Consider the following 18,410-nt stretch of genomic DNA (forward strand, 5'->3'; position numbering starts at 1 on the left):
CAAACTGCGGGAGGCAGTGCAAGACAGGAGTGCCTGGCGTGCTATGGTCCATGGGGTCACGAAGAGTCGGACACGACTAAACGACTAAACAACAACAAACAACAACAAGGTCATAGGGTGTTGTGTCAGAGTGTTATCCCACAATTTCCAGTGCATTTCCATGTCACTTTCTTTATCTGAAAATTTCCAACTTTGGGGGGGAAGGAGGGGTGTGATGCAAGATCTCGCAATCAAATTTAATTGTGCAACCTGAATTTGCCAGTATGTGATTGAATCCCACCCGAAAACAGAGATGGTCTGGAAGTGTCCCGAGGGAAGACATGTGAATTAGCATGCTGCTTTAAGCCCCATGTGAAAAAACACAAGTTCATCCTCTTACAAGGTGCTTGGGTTACAACAGGGCTTTCTGCAATATAGAAGATGCAAAGGAACAGCACGGGTGCCTAAACAGTTCAGAAACATCTGGTGGACACACACAGCAGGGAACTGAGGTTGGCTGCCTCAATGCAGCTGTCATGGTGCGAGCTTGCGGCATGCAGTTATAATATGTGCTTTCCTTTAACAACTGTATGATCAGTGCAGGAAACATCAAGAAGAAATGTGCAGTGTAGACATGGGTGTAGCCAGGATTTTTGTTGTGAGGGGCAAGCTTTTGTTGTAGGGGCAGAACCTCAGATTTGTATTGATTGGGGGGGGGGAAGCTGCCCTCTGTGCCTATGAGTGTAGACGTCATTGAGACAGGAGTGCAAACATGCTAGGAATGTAGGCTTGGCAGAGCACATGCAGTATTTGTTTGAGATTCTGTCTTGCCATGTGATGCCCCAAATCCCCAACGCAGCAGCGCATGCGGAAGGTGTTGAGGCATTGCTCCTGGTGGATGTAAGTTGCCCACAACTCACAGCCATAAAGCAGCATGCTCAGTATGCAAGCCTGGCAGATCTTCACCTACTACAGCAATGCTATTGATGCAGAGACTCAGATGGGCTGGATCTCTAGACACTTCTAACCAGTGATTCAGTTCAATGTGTTGTAAACTCATTCTGTACTGTACAGGGAAATCCAGCTGGAAATGACGAGACTCCACAGCGCCATCTGGTGCCACAGTGCTTTATTACATATCCAACGCCTATAAATCGCGTTGTATATGCGATATAACGCTATGGAGTCCCACCTTTCCCAACCGGACTTCCCTGCATGAGTATACAACGCGTTTAACGGTATCGCTTCCTTGACGTTTAAATGTTTGCGCCAGCAGCAGCCGCAACCCATCCTTCAGAGTCCCGCCTTGAGTGAGGAATAAACCCTTCCTCCCTCGTGGCCAGGGGGACGCTCGCGTTGGCAGGCCCATTGGTACTCCTCCTCAGCAGGGCTTCTTGCGTGGGCTTCTGGGCTGCTGCCAGGCCCACCAGACCTGCGCTGAAGAGGCAGGGAAGGGAAGGGCTTCTCCCTCTCCCTACAGGCGAGGCGCCCCGAGGGAACAGGACGGCACTCTTTCAGACTCATGCGCGCAGCACGCGGAAGAAGATCGCGCGACAGCTCTGTGCTCTGTCCCCCAACGGTTCCATTGTGACCGCTCGAGACCCCGCCCCTCCGTCTCTCCCACTGGCTGCCTCGCGCGAGGGTCCCGCTTAAGTGAAAGTAGTTCCTGCCGGGGCTTATAAAAGCCCTGCAGGGGAGCTCGTGAGCGCTCAGTGGCGGCGGCGGCGCCGCTAGAGAGGTGCTGGGTGACGAGGCGATGGCGTCAAGCGCTACTGAGCAGCCGGGGGAGGGAGCGGGAGCGTCCTCGGACGGCTGCTCGGCCTCGGGGGCAGCCAAAAGCCCGCCTCGAAGCGCGAGGGACCGCCGCCTCGCTGTCCCTGTTGGCGCGGGAGCGGACGGTGCGGAGGAGGAGGCCGGGCCGCTGCCGGCGCAGTTTCCGTCTCACCTGGGAGCTCTGAATGGCAGGGGGAAGGCGGCGCTGTACTGCGACGACCTCCTGAAGGGCTGCAAGGTGACCCGGGAGAAAGGCCGGAGGGAGGAGGGGTGGTCGAGTGAGAGAAACGAAGGCGAGCCCGTCGGCAAACCGGCCTCTCAGCCCTCATCACCATCGCCAGCATTATTTATTTGTCAACCGCGCCTTTTTCCCTGACAGGGACTCAAGGCGGCTTACAGATATGTGCAAATAAGTACAGCTAAAAACACGGGGGTGGGGAACCCCAAGCATTTAAAAAACTTTATTAGAGTATCTATGATATCAAGGCACATTGAATTTCTTAGCTTTTAAATTCCAAAAACGCGAGTGCTAGAAAGTTGTAACATAATTTGGCAATGCAAAACCCAAGGTGGCTTGCATGACGGACTGGGTCTTTCAGATGACTTGGGCCTAAGCTGTCTAGGGCCACATAAGGTAGTGCCACTACACTCACACGACAAGGTCCAGGACCAGCAACTCTTTGTTTGTTTGTTAAAAAGTGTGGCACTTTAACAACTTTGTGGTGAGTCCTGACACCTATTTTTCTAGAAAAAAAGCACTGGCTAGTTACAGGGGCCAGTAGGGACTCTTCATTCAGGGAACAGAGGGGCATGCCCCATTTAAATTACTGTTCCTTTCCTATCCTTAGGTTGTGATTGTACAGTTACTTGCTTAAACATGAGTTGAGCTAGAGTTAGAGGGCTATCCTGCCACTGATGTATTCCTCAAAAGTTTAACTTCCTGTCAATGGTGAGGGGTGGAGACAACCATAGTGATCATTTGTGTGAATTCATCCTCAGACCACTCTCTAAAGCAGGGGTCAGCAAACTTTTCCAGCAGGGGGCCAGTCCACTGTCCCTCAGACCTTGTGGGGGGGCCAGACTATATTTTGGGGAAAAATAAGCAATTCCTACCAGAGATGCATTTTAAATAAAAGGACACATTCTACTCATGTAAAAACATGCTGCTTCCCAGACTGTCCGCGGGCCGGATTTAGAAGGCGATTGGGTCACATCCGGCCCCCAGGCCTTAGTTTGGGGACCCCTGCTCTAAAGGCTGCTGAGTACACCGATCTGCCTCAGAGGTTGTCAAGGGATTGTTTCATTATCCCAATTTTGTGGGAGTGGTGGACCTACAATGGCATTTACCTTGGTAGAGAAAGCCCTTAATACATGTGAACACAGATTTTGCCTTAATAACATACAGCAGTTACATAGCATTAGAACAGTGGTTCCCAATTAGCTAATTACTGAGGATCCCCTTTTTTTCAAAAGCCAAACCACAAATCCCCTACTTTTGAAAATGTTGATAATTCTGTGGTAGTTACCTCTGCAAAACAATGTTTTGATCAAAATGTGGAGTAGCCCCTAATAAGCAATGGATTTTAGGTATACTAAAAAACAGACTAGGGCAGAGTGATACCTGGTTTTCAGCATCATGATATAAAAAAAATGAAATTGGGTGTCAGGCACGCAGATAAGGGAAGGAGCAGCCACGGAGATTGGATGGGAAGAGGGAGGGAGGAGAGGAGAGGAAGCGGAATCACCTCCCCAACATGGTTTGAGTGGGAGGACATGGGGGAACATCAATCTGTTATCAGCAGGGCAGCCACCGGTGGCAGCCAGCAAAGATGCATGTCCACTGTGGCTGCTGCTGCTTTTCTGCTGACTGAGAATTGAATTGAATTTATTCTTACGGTCACAAACCAGCTTACAGCTGACTGAGAAAAGCTTTCGCCTCGCAACCAGCTGCCCTGGTCTCCCTCTGGGTGTGGGAAGGCAGCTCTGATCAGCAGCGTTATCGGCTAAGATCATCATGCGATATCAGTGATGCCTTGAAATCGGCTGCCCTGCTCTCATTTGCGTGCGATATATATTGCCATCTCAAAATCTTTTTTTGGCCAATATATTGAAAAATCGCAGAGTTCTAAAACGGACCATAACATACAAAAATGACACAAATTTGTTGTGGGGGAGGGCAAGGGATGGGGCCGTGGACCCCCTGGGTGTGTTCTGCAGACCCCCAGGGGTTCCCAGAACCCTAATTGGGAACCACTGTATTTAATGGGCTTCATATGCATGTGCAATTCTTGTAATTCTTTGGAATTTCTCTGGAATTATTACTTTAATAAGTAACTACTTTAGATTATTGTATGCTGTCCCTGAAATAATAGGCTTTCTCACACATTACAATGAACACAGGTACAGTATGTCTCTATACAGTACACATTCAGGGGTTTGCATGACATAATGTGCATTTGGATTTATATAGGTGAACTATCATATACACAGGCTACACTTGTTCAGCTTTAGATGTGAATAACTACAAGTGTACAGCTCAACTATGTTCACAAGTAGACAGATTGCACACTTGTTGAATGTAATGTGTGCACCCCTAGGCAGGAAAGCAAATGTGAGAAATATGCTGACTAGACCTTATATATTATGCATGTATTATTTACTTACATATCTAGAGAATTTGTGCACAAATCTCGGCTTGCATAGCATCTACAGCAGCTAACAATAGTAATAAAATAAAGCAAATAAAACATAAAAGTAAATAAAATGTTAAAAATAAGTTGTTGCCATCTGTCTGTCTCCAGAGTGTGCCTCTGAGGATGATGTCAAACTGTTAGCAGCAATGAAAACAGCAATACATTTGGTACCAGCTTGGCTGCAGGAGTTGCTGGGCAGTGGCATACAAGGCACTGTCCAACTGTCTTAGGGACTCCTCTCCAGATTGTACATTTACAAGAAGTAGCGTGGGACACATACATCCAGAGAGCAAATTATGTTACAGGATAGGCATTTGTGTGCTGAGAAAAACAGTCTGAGGAATTCCCTCAATTCTCACAACCCACAACTGCATAATTAAAGATGACTTCATTAAGCTAAATCCTACTCCTAGATGCATTGACATATTGTGTGTGTGGTTGGCCCCACCCTGTGTAGAGAAAGGGATTCGGCTAGTTGGGCAGAAAAGGAAAGGATCAATTTTGCATTATACTGTAGATTAATTTGCAAGGTTATGTTTTGTTCGTTACTGAAAATATCCAAATACATTTTTGACATTTCTTTCTCCTTTTACATGAAAGGCAGAAGATGCCAATGAAGCCATTAGCAAATACCTTTTGGAAAAGTTGAAGATGAAGGAAAAATGGCTTGGAGTCTGGAAGACCAATCCAGAACTTTTTTTTGTTAATTCTGAAGAAATTCCCATACCATATGTTGGTGTGCTTGTTGAGGTAACTATATTTATCTTTTAGAATGTTAATTTAAAAATATATTTGGTGACAATTAGTACTTTCAGTTCAGTGAATATTAATTTGAAGATAGGCTTGCCGATCAGAAGGTCGGCGGTTCGAATCCCTGTTGCTCGGTCCCAGCTCCTACCAACCTAGCAGTTCAAAAGCATGTCAAAGTGCAAGTTGATAAATAGGTACTGCTACAGCAGGAAGGTAAACTGCGATTCCATGTGCTGCTCTGGTTCGCCAGAAGCGGTTTAGTCATGCTGACCACATGACCTGGAAGCTGTACGCCGGCTCCCTCGACCAATAACACGAGATGAGTGCCGCAACCCCAGAGTCGGTCACGACTGGACCTAATGGTCAGGGGTACCTTTACCTTTACTCTGTTAAATAATTTATTTATTTATTTTTATTATTATTTTTTAGTGTCAAACTTTATGCCCACTCATATCACAAAGAACTCATAACCCACCTACTCTCAGCAACCAGAAACATCATAACCAGACACTGGAGAGACCTATCAGGAGTAAGCATGGACCAATGGTACCAAATAGTATGGGAAACAGCCCTACCAGAAAAATTAACAAATACTGTAAACTGAAACTGACAAGGGGACAAATAGAAGAAGACTCCTTCACCCTGGTTTGGCTCCCCTTTATCACATACACAGCCCAACAAGACAACGATAAGAATCCACCAACAGCATATGAATCAATATGGCTAACCTGATCCTAAACATCCACCCACTCCACTCACACATGAAAACAAAGTTCACCACAGCCAATCACAAATGAACAATCACACCCTGGCCTAGGCGAACCCCCAACCTCTCTCAACAAGCAAAGAGAACCTGCACAAGTGACGCTGACACGAAACCCCACACATACATTAAGTAAAATAGAAACATCGCCACCTGACCCCACCCCCACTCACCATTCCCCCCTCCACCTCTTTCCCCCTTTTTATTCCTCATGTAACACTAATGTCTCAACAAATGAAACTGATCTGTAAAAAATGTAACTTGGAAAAAGACATTGCACATACTGTACTTTTGTAAACCAATAAATCTTTAATAAAAATACATTTTAAAAAAGGAAAGAAATAATAATATAACTTCTTCTGTATGAAAATACATACTATTTTCAGTAATAATAATTACTGTAAAATAGCCAAACCTCCTTTGGGAGTTCTGTTGTACTGGGGCTAAAAGTTCCAGCTCTGACCCAGGAAAAGTTGCTTACTGACAAGAATTCACTTTGAAGGGTATGATATATGTAATGTGCAGCAATATGAAATGAAACATACAAGTTTAGGTCAGATTCCTTATTTCCTTCCCACTTCCTTTTTAAATTGACCTAATTCTATCTTTGCTGTCTACTTTCTTGCTTTCTGCACAGCAGCTGATCAGCAACATCTTCCAATTATTGTGCATTCAATAACTTGGTGTTTAGAAAAGCTACCATTTCAATGTTCTTTAAACATACAGTCGTACCTCTAGTTACGAACTTAATTCATTCCGAAGGTCCGTTCTTAACCTGAAACTGTTCTTAACTAGAGGCGTGTTTTTGCTCATGGGGCCTCTTGCTGCTGCTGTGCCGCCGGCACACAATTTCTGTTCTCATCCTGGGGCAAAGTTCTCAACTCGAGGTAACTCTTCCAGGTTAGCGGAGTTTGCAACCTGAAGCGTTTGTAACCTGAGGCGTTTGTAACTTGAGGTACCACTGTAATGGACTGGGGGATCTTATACTCCCATGTGGGTGAGGGGACTTAAATTGCTGCAATGTCAGCATAATTTGTGCCATATCCAATGGCCTCTCAGTTGACCTATCTTGAGAACAGGATTGTAGCCATAAATTGAATGACAAAAGTCAAAAGCGTTGGGAAACCTATAGATAGATTAGAATCTTAATCTATTTTAACCTTGTAATTGTTTCTTTGTTACAGGTTACTTGCAATCTGCCCCAGAATCCCTCTGCTAACTTCAAAGTTTCTGTATCTGTAGCTGAACCCTTTTCCTCTAATATTGCAAATATTCCAAGACAGTTAGTTGATGAAGTTCTGGAGGAAATGGATCATTGTGTTCCTCTTTTGGAAGTCTATCCTGTTGAGGGGCAGGACAGCGCAGTGTATGATATAGCCAAGGCTTTGGAAATTGTGAGGTATGTTTTTCTAGAGTTTGGGATTCAACAGCATATTAAAGAAGGTTGACAAAATAGAAATAACTAATAGAAAAAGAATTTAATAGAAAAAGAATTTAAGAATATTAGACTGAGGGTAGAAGTTTATTTTTGAAGTTAAGGAGGTAGAATACCCACTTTATGTGCAGGTGATGGTTCCTGGCATCTCCACTTAAAGCATCCCAGGTAACAGATAACATGAAAGATCTTTGCCTGACAGCCTTGCAAGTTGCTACCAGTCAAAGTGGAGAATAATAGGATTGATGGAGAAATAATCTGACCTGATCAAAGGCAGCTTCCTTTATTCCATTTTAAGTTACAGAACCCTGAAATATTAAAACCTAACAAATCTTGCTAGTGGTCAGTTAATGTATCCTGACCGTTCTTCAGTACTTTACTTTCTCCCCATTATTAACAGAAACACATGATCAGTGGATACATCAAAATACAGCGAAAATTTGGAAAGCCCTATACCAAGGATGAACTGCTGGCATTCTTTTAATGGTTATTAGCCATTCGGGGCTGCTAATTTGTAGCATTGATGTTATGAATCTGTGGTTTCCAGAAGTTATATGCCTATTGGTTCAATTGCATATTCTTGTAGTATTTTATCGCAGATCCTTGTTGACTTACTGGTCTGTCATCTGGAGCCATGGCTGATGTAGGAACATTATTTCCCTGGGGCCTTGTTTTGATTCTTTTTTAAAAAAAATATTTTTATTAAGGGTTTTCTTGGTTTACAAAGATAAGTGCAATGTCTCTCTTAGCATTTCTACAAATCATTTGTTTGTAGACATTGTAGCATTTCTACAAATCATTTGTTGAGACATTGGTGAGGAGAGGGGAAGGAAAGTAGATGGGAGGGTTTGGGGGGGTTGGGTCGGGTGACAATGTTTCTATTTTGCTTAATTGTGGTTTCTTTTGTCAGTGAGGCTTGTGTAGGTTCTCTGTTGTTCACTTGTTTTCCTTTGATGGTGAAAGATGTTGGGGTTGGCCTACGATATGGTTGTTCATTTGTGGTTAGCTGTGGTAGACTTTGTTTTGTGTGTGAGTGGGGTGGGTGAGTGTTTTGGATCAGGTTAGCCATATTGATTTGTATGCTGTTGGTGGACTTTTGTCATTGTGTTGTTGGGCTGTGTATGTGATAATGATAAAGGGGAGCCATACCAGGGTGAAGCCGTCTTCTTCTATTTGTCCCCGTGTCAGTTTCAACTTATTGGTTAATTTTTCTAGTAGGGCTGTCCTTGTTTGATTCTTATATTTAATTTGATTCTTCTTGGTTTGGAGCTGTAAGTTCCCGATATGTCAGCTGCTTTGACTAATGTCACTTATTATGCTTTAAAATACTACTTCCAGGAGATTTTTCAACAGGTGTTATTCAGCCATTGTATCTAATTAGTGACTACGGTTTATTCAGGGTTTGTTGTAAATAACTAGGCAATTTCATCCAAACTGAGTTTAAAGAAATAAAGTTTAGCCAAAAATACACAGAACCTAACCAATATTTGGTCCCACCTTTGGGGGAAGTTGAAAGCAGGGATGTGGGAACAATCTGTTCTACTTGACTGACAGAAGTGCCTATCTTCAACAGCTACTTTCTTATTTAGTGTGAGTTCATGTCAATTCTGTATTTTGTTTTAATCTTTCTATTTTTTATAGAAAGGAAGTCTGTATTGCTTCCTCACCTGCTATTCTTTTAAAATATTCTGGGGTTAATGTGGTCAATCTGTCAAACGGCTAAACATAAAGAAGTTTTTATTTCTTTAGGCTGCAGAAAGAAAGGAGAGCATAAAAGACTTTATAGAAATATAAGGACATTTAAAAATAGCCCAAAGTAGAACATCAAAATTTTGAACCAAAGTAAGGCATCTATTTAAGCAAAGCCAGGCAGAACAAAAAATATTAGGTGTTTAGATATAAGAGAAGACAATACATTTTAGCTGACACAGCTCTTCCAGAAATGAAGTAAAAAAGGATTCTTTTGTTGAGAAAAAGATGGAATACATTACTGTATTGTGTACCAATAATATGGTAAAGTTGACTTAATATAGACAGCCTGTACATTGCAGTTGTTCTGTACTGTATAGGAAGAGGTACAGCAAGATTAACAAAATTAATTTTGTTTGTTGTATCTGAAGACGTGTGCATGCACACGAAAGCTCATACCTATGACAAACTTAGTTGGTCTCTAAGGTGCTACTGGAAGGGATTTTTTAATTTTTTGTTTCGACTATGTCAGACCAACACAGCTACCTACCTGTAACTAAAATTAATTTTGTAAACTTTTATTTTGCTTTTCCCTCTTTTGCCTTCTGAATTTTATTTCTGCTATATATTTTTGCTAGAGACATTCTGGCAATGAATGTCCTTTTTTAAGCTTATTTACATGCCCATTTTCTACAGTAAAATATACCCAAAGCATCTCTCAACAAAAATCAACTTATTAGCAAAAGGCCTAACTTCTGAAAAATAGTATGTCACAAAATGTATAAAAAATTTAAGTAAGATAAAAAATGATTAAAGAAAGGATGAGATCCAACATAGTGTTAGTTCAAAAAGATTGACAGTTGATGTTATTCTGTAAGTGTTAGCACACAAGCTTAAGTGCCACAGAGTACAGTGGTACCTTCGGTTGCGAACGGGATCTGTTCTGGAGCTCCAGTTGGATCCCGAGGATTCTGCAATCGGAGGGATCGCTTCTGCGCATGTGTGCGTGGCAGTGGAGCACTTCTGTGCATGCATGCGTAGCAAAAACCCGGAAATAAACTTCCGGGTTTGCTGCTTACGTATCCTGAAGTATACATAACCGGAGGGATACGTAGGCGGAGGTACGACTGTATAACAGTAGCAGTTGTGCTGGCGGTCGGACGACATCTTTCACAAGGCGAGGGCACCCATTGGATTTGGTGGTTGTGCTGTTGTAACGTGAGGCTCCTACTAGTATAATGGTTGTTGCATTAACAAGCTGCCACAGTTGGATAAAGCCCATAAGGAATTGAGTATCACAATTCAGTAATTTAGACTTAATAGAGAGCAAATATAAAAATTAGAGTTCGAAGCAAAATAAATAAAAATAACACTGAACCATCCTAAAACTGGGTTCACGGCACTCCATAGGGCCACAGTAGCTTGGCTTAAATGCAGTTCAGAACAGGCAAGGTCTCACAAGGCTAAATGGTTCACAGCAGCTAGATGGTGCCCTAGTCCCTCCTCAAGTCCTGGGGAGTGGCAAAGATGGTGGTCCTCTTTCTCCAGCCTCCCAAGTGCCTCCTGAACTTTGTAGCCGTATGTACTTAGGTACTTTTTATAATAATTATTAATGCAATGCAACTATGGGTTTTATTTAGGTTCTTCTATGACTTCCTTTGGCGAGATTGGGATGATGATGAAAAGAGCGAGACCTATGCTGCACTGATAGAAGAGAGAATTAAGATGTAAGTATGCTGCTCAGGAATAGTTCTCACAAACAGCAGCTGAGGAAGTACTTCAGATTTTTGGTGAAGGCTCTACTGAGTGATGGAGATGGCTACCAGTAAGTTAGAAGCCATTTATTTCCCTAACATAAGATGCTATAAATTGGATTTTTTTTTTAATATATAGAGGGACATCCTGTCATGAGAACAACTTCGCCTGCAGTTTGAAGTGATGCAATTCTTATTCAACCTTCCTGATCTGCTGTTTGAGAAAACTAGTAGAGCTTAGTTTATGCATAAAGTTTCAAAAGGAGCAGCTCTAATTTTCTTAAATCTTCATAGCTGGTGTGATATTCAGAATGGGACTATCCCTGCTCCGATTGCTCACCGTTTTAGAAGAAATCTTGAAAAGTACAAAAGTCTGCATTTGGAGTTGATTCATTACCAAAGTAATATTAAAGAAGAACCCACAGCAGAAGAAGCAGTTGAATGTTGGAAAAAGTATTATGAATTGATAATGCTATGTGGATTGTTGAAAATATGGGAAGATTTACGCCTGAGGTAATTTAAGTTGACATTGATTTTAAAAAATGGTTCAAGGTAAATTATTTTGCTTGTCCAAATAGTTTGTTTTAATTACCTATTGCTTTATTAATTGTAAGTACAATTCATTTGTTAGTGAATTAGATGTTACTACAGTGGTACCTTGGTTTTCAAACGTAATCTGTTCTGGAAGACTGTTCGAGTTTCTAAACTTTCAAAAACCGAAAACTCAGTACGGAAGCCTCAAAACGGAAAACTTGAATATGGAAGCCGCGTTTCCGGTTTGACTTCCAAGGTGCATTTGAAATCAAAAGCATTTACTTCCAGGCTTACGGCATTCGAAAACCAAAATATGAGTCAGCGGAGAAGTTTAAAAACCGAGGTACCACTATATATATATATATATATATATATATATATATATATATATGTTTAATTACATTGAACGTAATTTGTGTAGATGTTCACTCAAATTGGCTTGTCCTGGTGTAGTTATAGTAATATATTTATATTGTGTATTTCCATTAAAAATGATTGCTAGGAGATATCTGATGAAATGATGTCACCCTAACTGTCTGTCCTGTTGTGCCTAAAGTGCCTCTTGAATGAAGCGCAGAGGAGTTCACAGTCCCACCCCAGGTCCCCTAGTCCCTAGTCAGAGTCAATCAATAGTTTTTCATAACCTCATATATATATATATATATATATATATATATATATATGTTCACACTGTGTGCGCGGATGTAACACCCTTCCTCCGTAACTGCTGAACCGAATTGCATCACATTAGGACAAAGCGTACCTTGCCCATCAGAGAGGGATCTGGCATGGATTCCCCCCCCCCCGAAAAGCACACCTTTCATACCTAAAATAATGATTAAGACAAAAAGTGGCGCCCATATTATACATCACCAGCAGAAGTTCTGAAGACTTCAGCAGCATCCAATAGAAAGGCAGATTGCGCTCTGTCACCAGCAAAAGCTCTGAAGGGTGGTGCCAAATAATGATGTCATCAACCGAGCAACTGATAACACCAAGGCGGCCATTACCAGACAACCCACAGAGTCAGGCCAAGGAATGGAGATACAGGGCAGAGGCCTTGGCTCGCATTTAAATACAGTGGTGCCTCACTAGACGAATTTAATTTGTTCCAGGACTCAATTCATCCTACGAAAAATTCTTCTAGCGAGTCCCGGTTTCCCATAGGAATGCATTGAAACTTAATCAATGCGTTTCTATGGGCTCCGGGGGACTGGTGGCGGGGCAGGCAGGCGCTTGCTCTCTTGCCTGCCTGCCTCCCCCACCGCCTGTCACACGAAGATCGGCGGGCGCTGCTTGCAGGGGTTGACAAGCCCCTGGCAAGCAGCGCCCGCCGATCATCGTGTGATAGGCGGGGTGGGGGAAAGGCAGAGGATCGGTCATTCCTCTGCCCTTCCCCCACCCCGCCTGTCACACAACACAGAGCCGAAGATCGGCGGGACGGGATACCTCATGGGTCACTACAGGATGGGAGTAATCACAGGGATGAGACACAACCATGGGGGGGGGGACACAGCAACACGTGGGAGGCTCAACTAGTATATGATAAATGAAATACGCCTGACACTACAGCAGTGGTCTGGACATTTCTCCTAGTATGTTTTCAGATTGTGCCATTAAGGCAGGGACTTGATATTACAGGATTGGACATTTGGGTATACACCTGCTTACTAGTTTTTTCATTTCTGTTTTTTATTCTGTTTGGTTTAACAGTTGAATAAATATTAAATTGGGAAACTCTGCCATAGCATTAAATTTGGCTCCTTTAAGTGTATGTACATACTTTTATTATGAAGTGCTTGCAGCAGTAAATAACAAAATAGTTAATTTCCATACCATTTTTGTCATCAGTGGGAAGAACAAAAGCAGCTGTTCTTAATTACACTTAAAAGAAAGCAAATTCAATTGAAATTGGTGGGAATGTGATTAAGAGTGTCAGCATCTAGCTTAGAGAGCTAAATATATAAATAACTAATTATTTATTAGTTAAGATAATCATCATAATGCCAGTAGATGTATCCAGATCAACAATTTGCACAGATTTGTAATGGATTACTTCATATTTTGAAAGGCAGGAGCCAATGGTAGGTTACATGTCTGCATGAGTAATTATGCTCCTAGTTTCAGTGTCTGGCAACTCAGAAGAACTGGGAAATTCCTATCTGAGAACTTTTCGTATAGTCATAAAGAGACTTTCTGAACTTAGTAACAATGTGTTCTTCCCACAATTGTACATATTTCCATAAGTAATTAGGGCCACAGTGGTAAGTGAAGTTCCACCAAATAGAAAACCTATTACAGTGCATTTTAGGTACATTTTCCTTCATACTAATCTTGACAATGTAGGAAAAAGTACCTAAAGGTGGAACTTCACTTACCCGGTACCACTAACACTTATTTTAGAGTTAGAAAGGATTAGTTGTAGAAAAGCAGGACTCCTTCTTGTTACCATGCGACAGTTAGCATGTCTACTTCTATTAAATTCCATGGGCTCACTCCCAGGTGCAGGGGGTTAGACTTGCAGCATTAGTTTTGCAGTTCCCTGTGATATAAAAGCTGCCAGTTCAGCTGGTCTTGTTAAATTATTTTCCTTTGCAATTTTGAGACCTTTAAGACTATGCAAGTTTATTTAAAAATGTATATTCTTTTGTAATAATTATTATATTCCTTGCTTCCATTTCATCAAAATATTTATTAGAGCAAAAGTTCAGAAATTGAATGAATTATTTAGAAGGAGGCAGAGGACAAAGAGCATGAGAACTTTTAAAAACCTTTTTTCTTATACTAGCAAATACTAGCTTTGTAATACTAATGATCTGTGAATATATTGCTTTCTGCTTTTAAAGATTAATCTCCCCTCCAAAATGGTTGATAAAAATGATTTCAAATAGCTTTGACGCAGCATCCTTTAGTTCTTTTTAATTAGCTGCCTTGAATACTGTTTATACTTTAAAATTAAATAGTTGAAGTTCAAATTTTATTCATTTTAAGCCAATATTCATAGTAAATATTTCTAGGGCCTACAGTGCAATTACATCAGTTGTAAATGAAGTTTTCAGGCAAACAATAAAAATACTGAATGCTTCATATTTTTTGCTTTGCATTTTCAAGGCTTGGTCATGCCAGACATTTCTGGTATGCTCATTTTCTGTAGGGATATTGTTTAGGCTTAAATGTCTGTATCTGTCTAAAGCTGAAACAAATACAATGTTAAGCATACTTGAAGCCAATTTTATTTAAATACATCTACAGAATGCTTTGCCTAAGGCATTATTGATAGTACAAAGTTCATTTTAAATTTTAGGGCTCATGGACCTCTGACCCCAAGAATTTTGAAACGTAGGAAAGGACACAGAGATGATGGAAAAACTGTAACTTACATTGTTGCAAAAACAGCAACAGCAGAAATGGTAAGGAGTTCATTTGAATAAATATCCAAGTAGCTGAGACTGCTGCTTCTCCTTCAGCAAACATTTCTCTATATCCTTTCTCTCCAACCCTACCCGAACAGCTTTTCCATTATTGCTCCCTTTGTTGAACTGTAAGGTGCAGGATTCTTTTATTTTGAATTACTGTAGACTTAGCTGTTGCCTTCTGCTTTCTTCATGATTCTCCCAAAAGCAGTCTGGCTGGAAGGGGATTGAATTCGGTGGTCTTTTAATTTAATTTCAGTTTTGCTTGGTTAAAAACAGTCCTAATAAGCTGCTGTTTGTTTTAGTGCTAGCAAAGAAGATGAAGACTAGCATTTTTTGCATTGGCAAGGTGTTTATGGAAACACTATTATGATTTCAGAGTGCCTGTCATCTTGGTGCTGGTCACATCCAATATGGCACTTACACGCATAACACATAAAGGAACTTTGCCCAAATTGTTTTTTGTTTTGTTTTTTTAAGAAATGCTAACAACACTTTTGCATTTAATACAGGAGGAAACTAATGTGTACTGTAGGTAGGGAACAGCATGGAAAGTTCAAAGAGTTCCTAGAAATATGCTGCATAGAAGCAACAGTGAAAGGATAGGTTAAAAAAACCACATTAACCTTTAAAGCAAGACTGGCTAATCCCTGATTTTACTTTGTATCTGTCTCATCTGCCCAGGTTAAAGAATTAGCCCCAGACACACTTCTTCAGCAGCATGATAACTTAAATCTGGCTTTGGACAACTGTTACAGTGGAGATAATGTGCTTATTTTCCCAGGAGAATATAAAGCAGCAAACCTTTCCATGTTAACTGAAGATATTGTTATTAAAGGTCAGTAGTGTGCCTGCTGTGATTTTTATCGAATAGATTAAGAAAACTAAAACAAACTATTAGAATAAAGATTGGTTGAATGTGAGGCTCTTTCAGGTTTTTAGAATTTGGAGTGAATCACAAGGTTTTATATAAAAACATTTCTCGTTTGTGTCTCTTATTATAGACATTACAGCTTCTTAATACAAGTTCTGAAGCAACTGCAAACATGCAGCACTGGTCATATTATCTGCAATAGCAACTTAATCATCAGCTGTAGGAGAGTGGGTCTAATTTCATGATCTCTTATTCTGCTCTTGAGCATAGCTTTACAACTATTGCTGGTGATCTGATTGGGACTACACAGATGCAGCCATCAGTGCTGGATCAGGTCAGGAACTATACAGTACAATCTGCAGAGTTTTGTGTCCTGCTAAATTCCAGGTTGGCTCAGAATTGGCTCCAGATTCTAGCAAATACAAGGCATGGTCAGCTCTGTGTTTTTCTGACAGCCATCAGCCAACCACCAAACTATGCCACCAATGTGCCTCAATCCTCTGAAGCAGATTTTGCAGGTGGAGTAGGGGCACAGAAGAGAAGAAAGCAAAACTGCATTCTGGTTGTACAAGGACAGCATTGAATACCATCCTTTAAAAAAAAACAAAAAACTTAAACCTTAGTTTCAGTTCCTAATAAAGCTGCTTGGTCAAATGTGCATTTTGTCCCTACTCCCACTGTCCAATTTTTGTGCACTTCTACATTTAATTGATTTTAATAATTCCATTTCTCCATTTTGTTTAGGAGTTGGAAGACGAGAGGAAATTGTGATTGTTTCAGATCCTGTCTATGACAGTTTTATAGTGTCCAGGGCTCAAAATCTGAAGATAATGAATATTACTGTGCAGCAGCAAGGGACTCTCGATGGTATTATAGTAGTTGAATCTGGACACACATTTTTGGAGAACTGTGTTTTGAAGTGTGAAGGAACTGGTGTCTGTGTACTTGTTGGGGCTTCTCTGACAATTATAAACAGTGAGATTACTGGAGCTCAGGTACTCTATTTCAGTTCAAAACAAGATACAATACGCATATGAGAATGTAAGATGCTTTCATTCAGTGAATACACAAAAACCTGGTTTAATGCAGAAGGGGAACTAATAATGAAAAGACTTGATGTCAGTGATAGCACAAACTTCAATGTTAGTTGTCAGTCCACAGGAAAGGTGTGAGTGGACGGGATGGTAGATGTGACAAGACGACTTGATTCCAGTCCATTTTGCAGCATGCAAGTGGGGTTCTGGTCCACTACTCTTTGCACTCCTCAGGACTGCCCAGCTGCTAGTTGCTGACCAGAACTCTAAATGATCTGCATCAGTTAACTTGTATTCACATACAAAAACTGATTTTGTTCTGATATCATGATCAGTAGGAACAGCTAGTTGCATGTCAATCCAAATTTTGGTTTTTGCACTCAGGGGGCTGGAGTCGAGTTATACCCAGGAAGCACAGCTACTTTGGAGGGTAACAAAATTCACCACTGCAATAACTTCAGAACCTGTGACTCCTCACATGGTAGTTTTGGTGGAATTAACATTAAGGTAAATTATTGTTGACAATTGAATGCTACTGTAACAACCTAAGTTACTTGAAAATATTTCCAAGTTTAAGAAGATAATTTGATTAAGATGCTACCAAGAGTTTATGAATAAACTTTTGATTCCTTCTTAACAGGTTCTTCCTGCTCCTAAACTAAGGATGAAAAACAATCATATTTACAGTAACAATGGATATGGAGTGACCATTATTAAGCCTTCTGAGCAGCTGTGTGCTACAGCTGAAGGAACAGTGGAATGTGCTGCTGCAGGAGATGGCGAAGATTCTGTTTCCAAACTAATGCAGGAACTGAGCCTTGAGATGAGCACAAATATACTAGAAGACAACACCAAAGGCATCAGCATAGTTAACTGAAGCGACAGGTTTCAACTACAAAGGAAAACTTGTATTAAAAGATATTGTTATTATGGCTACTGATGAAACATGAAATAGCACCATAATGATTATTTATTTGTAAAGAGAAAGCTCTTCATAGCTTGGCAAGAATTTAAGCTTAATTTCCATTTAAGTCTTTGGCACCAGAAGCCATAGCTTATAGCTTAAAATATAACCCCTTGGAGGCTATTAATTTGAATTCTGTACTCACTATTCCAACTCGGGAATATATATTTTTAAAAGCCTGTACAGCAGTAAGTAACCTTCAGACTTACTGAAAAGTAGTTAAAACTGCTGATTTATTACTGCAAGTTTGTCTTGTCGAGTTAATTTTTACTGTATTATAAACAGAGGTCTTACGAATTAAGTAGGATATTTTGAACACCAGTCCCATAAAATTTCGCATACTTCTGGCAGGTCAAGGATAGAAGTCAGGGTACAGTATGACTGAGGAGCCAGAGCTAAACTTGACTTACTTAAAATTGATTATGTGAGAAATAAGGAATTCTCAACTTGGAAGTGTAGTTAGTCCTATTCAATTCAACATTAAAGGTTAACTGTCAGTTTTTTCTGGCCCTTTTATTATCCTTCCACGTCTAGTGTTAACACTAATGCATCATTAATAATTTACTGTATTTTCCCATGTATAAGACGATGGTTTTTGCTATTAAAATAATAATCAAAAATTGGGGGTTGTCTTATACATGGATGGTGAATGCACAGGGGTTCTGGTGCGGGCAGCCCATGCTGGTTCAGGTTCTGGCTCTGGCCCAATTTATTAATTTTGGGTTTTAAAAAAGGGGGTCGTCTTATACATGAGG

At 40.9% G+C, this 18,410-nt stretch overlaps 1 protein-coding gene across 1 annotated transcript; it reads left to right on the top strand.

The window, feature by feature from the left end:
• The first annotated feature begins 1,686 nt into the window (after positions 1–1,686).
• Positions 1,687–17,900, top strand: SHCBP1L (SHC binding and spindle associated 1 like). Its single transcript, XM_035123590.3, has 10 exons — positions 1,687–1,990; positions 5,046–5,195; positions 7,143–7,357; positions 10,723–10,809; positions 11,131–11,349; positions 14,675–14,780; positions 15,468–15,621; positions 16,402–16,652; positions 17,076–17,198; positions 17,332–17,900. The coding sequence occupies exons 1-10, from the start codon at positions 1,736–1,738 to the stop codon at positions 17,566–17,568; spliced, it is 1,797 nt and encodes a 598-aa protein (XP_034979481.3). The 5' UTR covers positions 1,687–1,735; the 3' UTR covers positions 17,569–17,900.
• Positions 17,901–18,410: the final 510 nt, after the last annotated feature.

Source organism: Zootoca vivipara, chromosome 7, assembly GCF_965207765.1.
Source record: "Zootoca vivipara chromosome 7, rZooViv2.hap1.1, whole genome shotgun sequence".
NCBI lineage: Eukaryota > Metazoa > Chordata > Lepidosauria > Squamata > Lacertidae > Zootoca > Zootoca vivipara.

What these genes read in the sequence shown, in the direction of transcription:
- SHCBP1L (XM_035123590.3), top strand. Translation starts at nt 1,736, where the DNA reads ATGGCGTCAAGCGCTACTGAGCAGCCGGGGGAGGGAGCGGGAGCGTCC. An exon ending in AAACAGCAACAGCAGAAATG is followed by an intron (nt 14,781 to 15,467) that starts GTAAGGAGTTCA and finishes TCATCTGCCCAG; the next exon opens with GTTAAAGAATTAGCCCCAGA. An exon ending in TTGGTGGAATTAACATTAAG is followed by an intron (nt 17,199 to 17,331) that starts GTAAATTATTGT and finishes CCTTCTTAACAG; the next exon opens with GTTCTTCCTGCTCCTAAACT.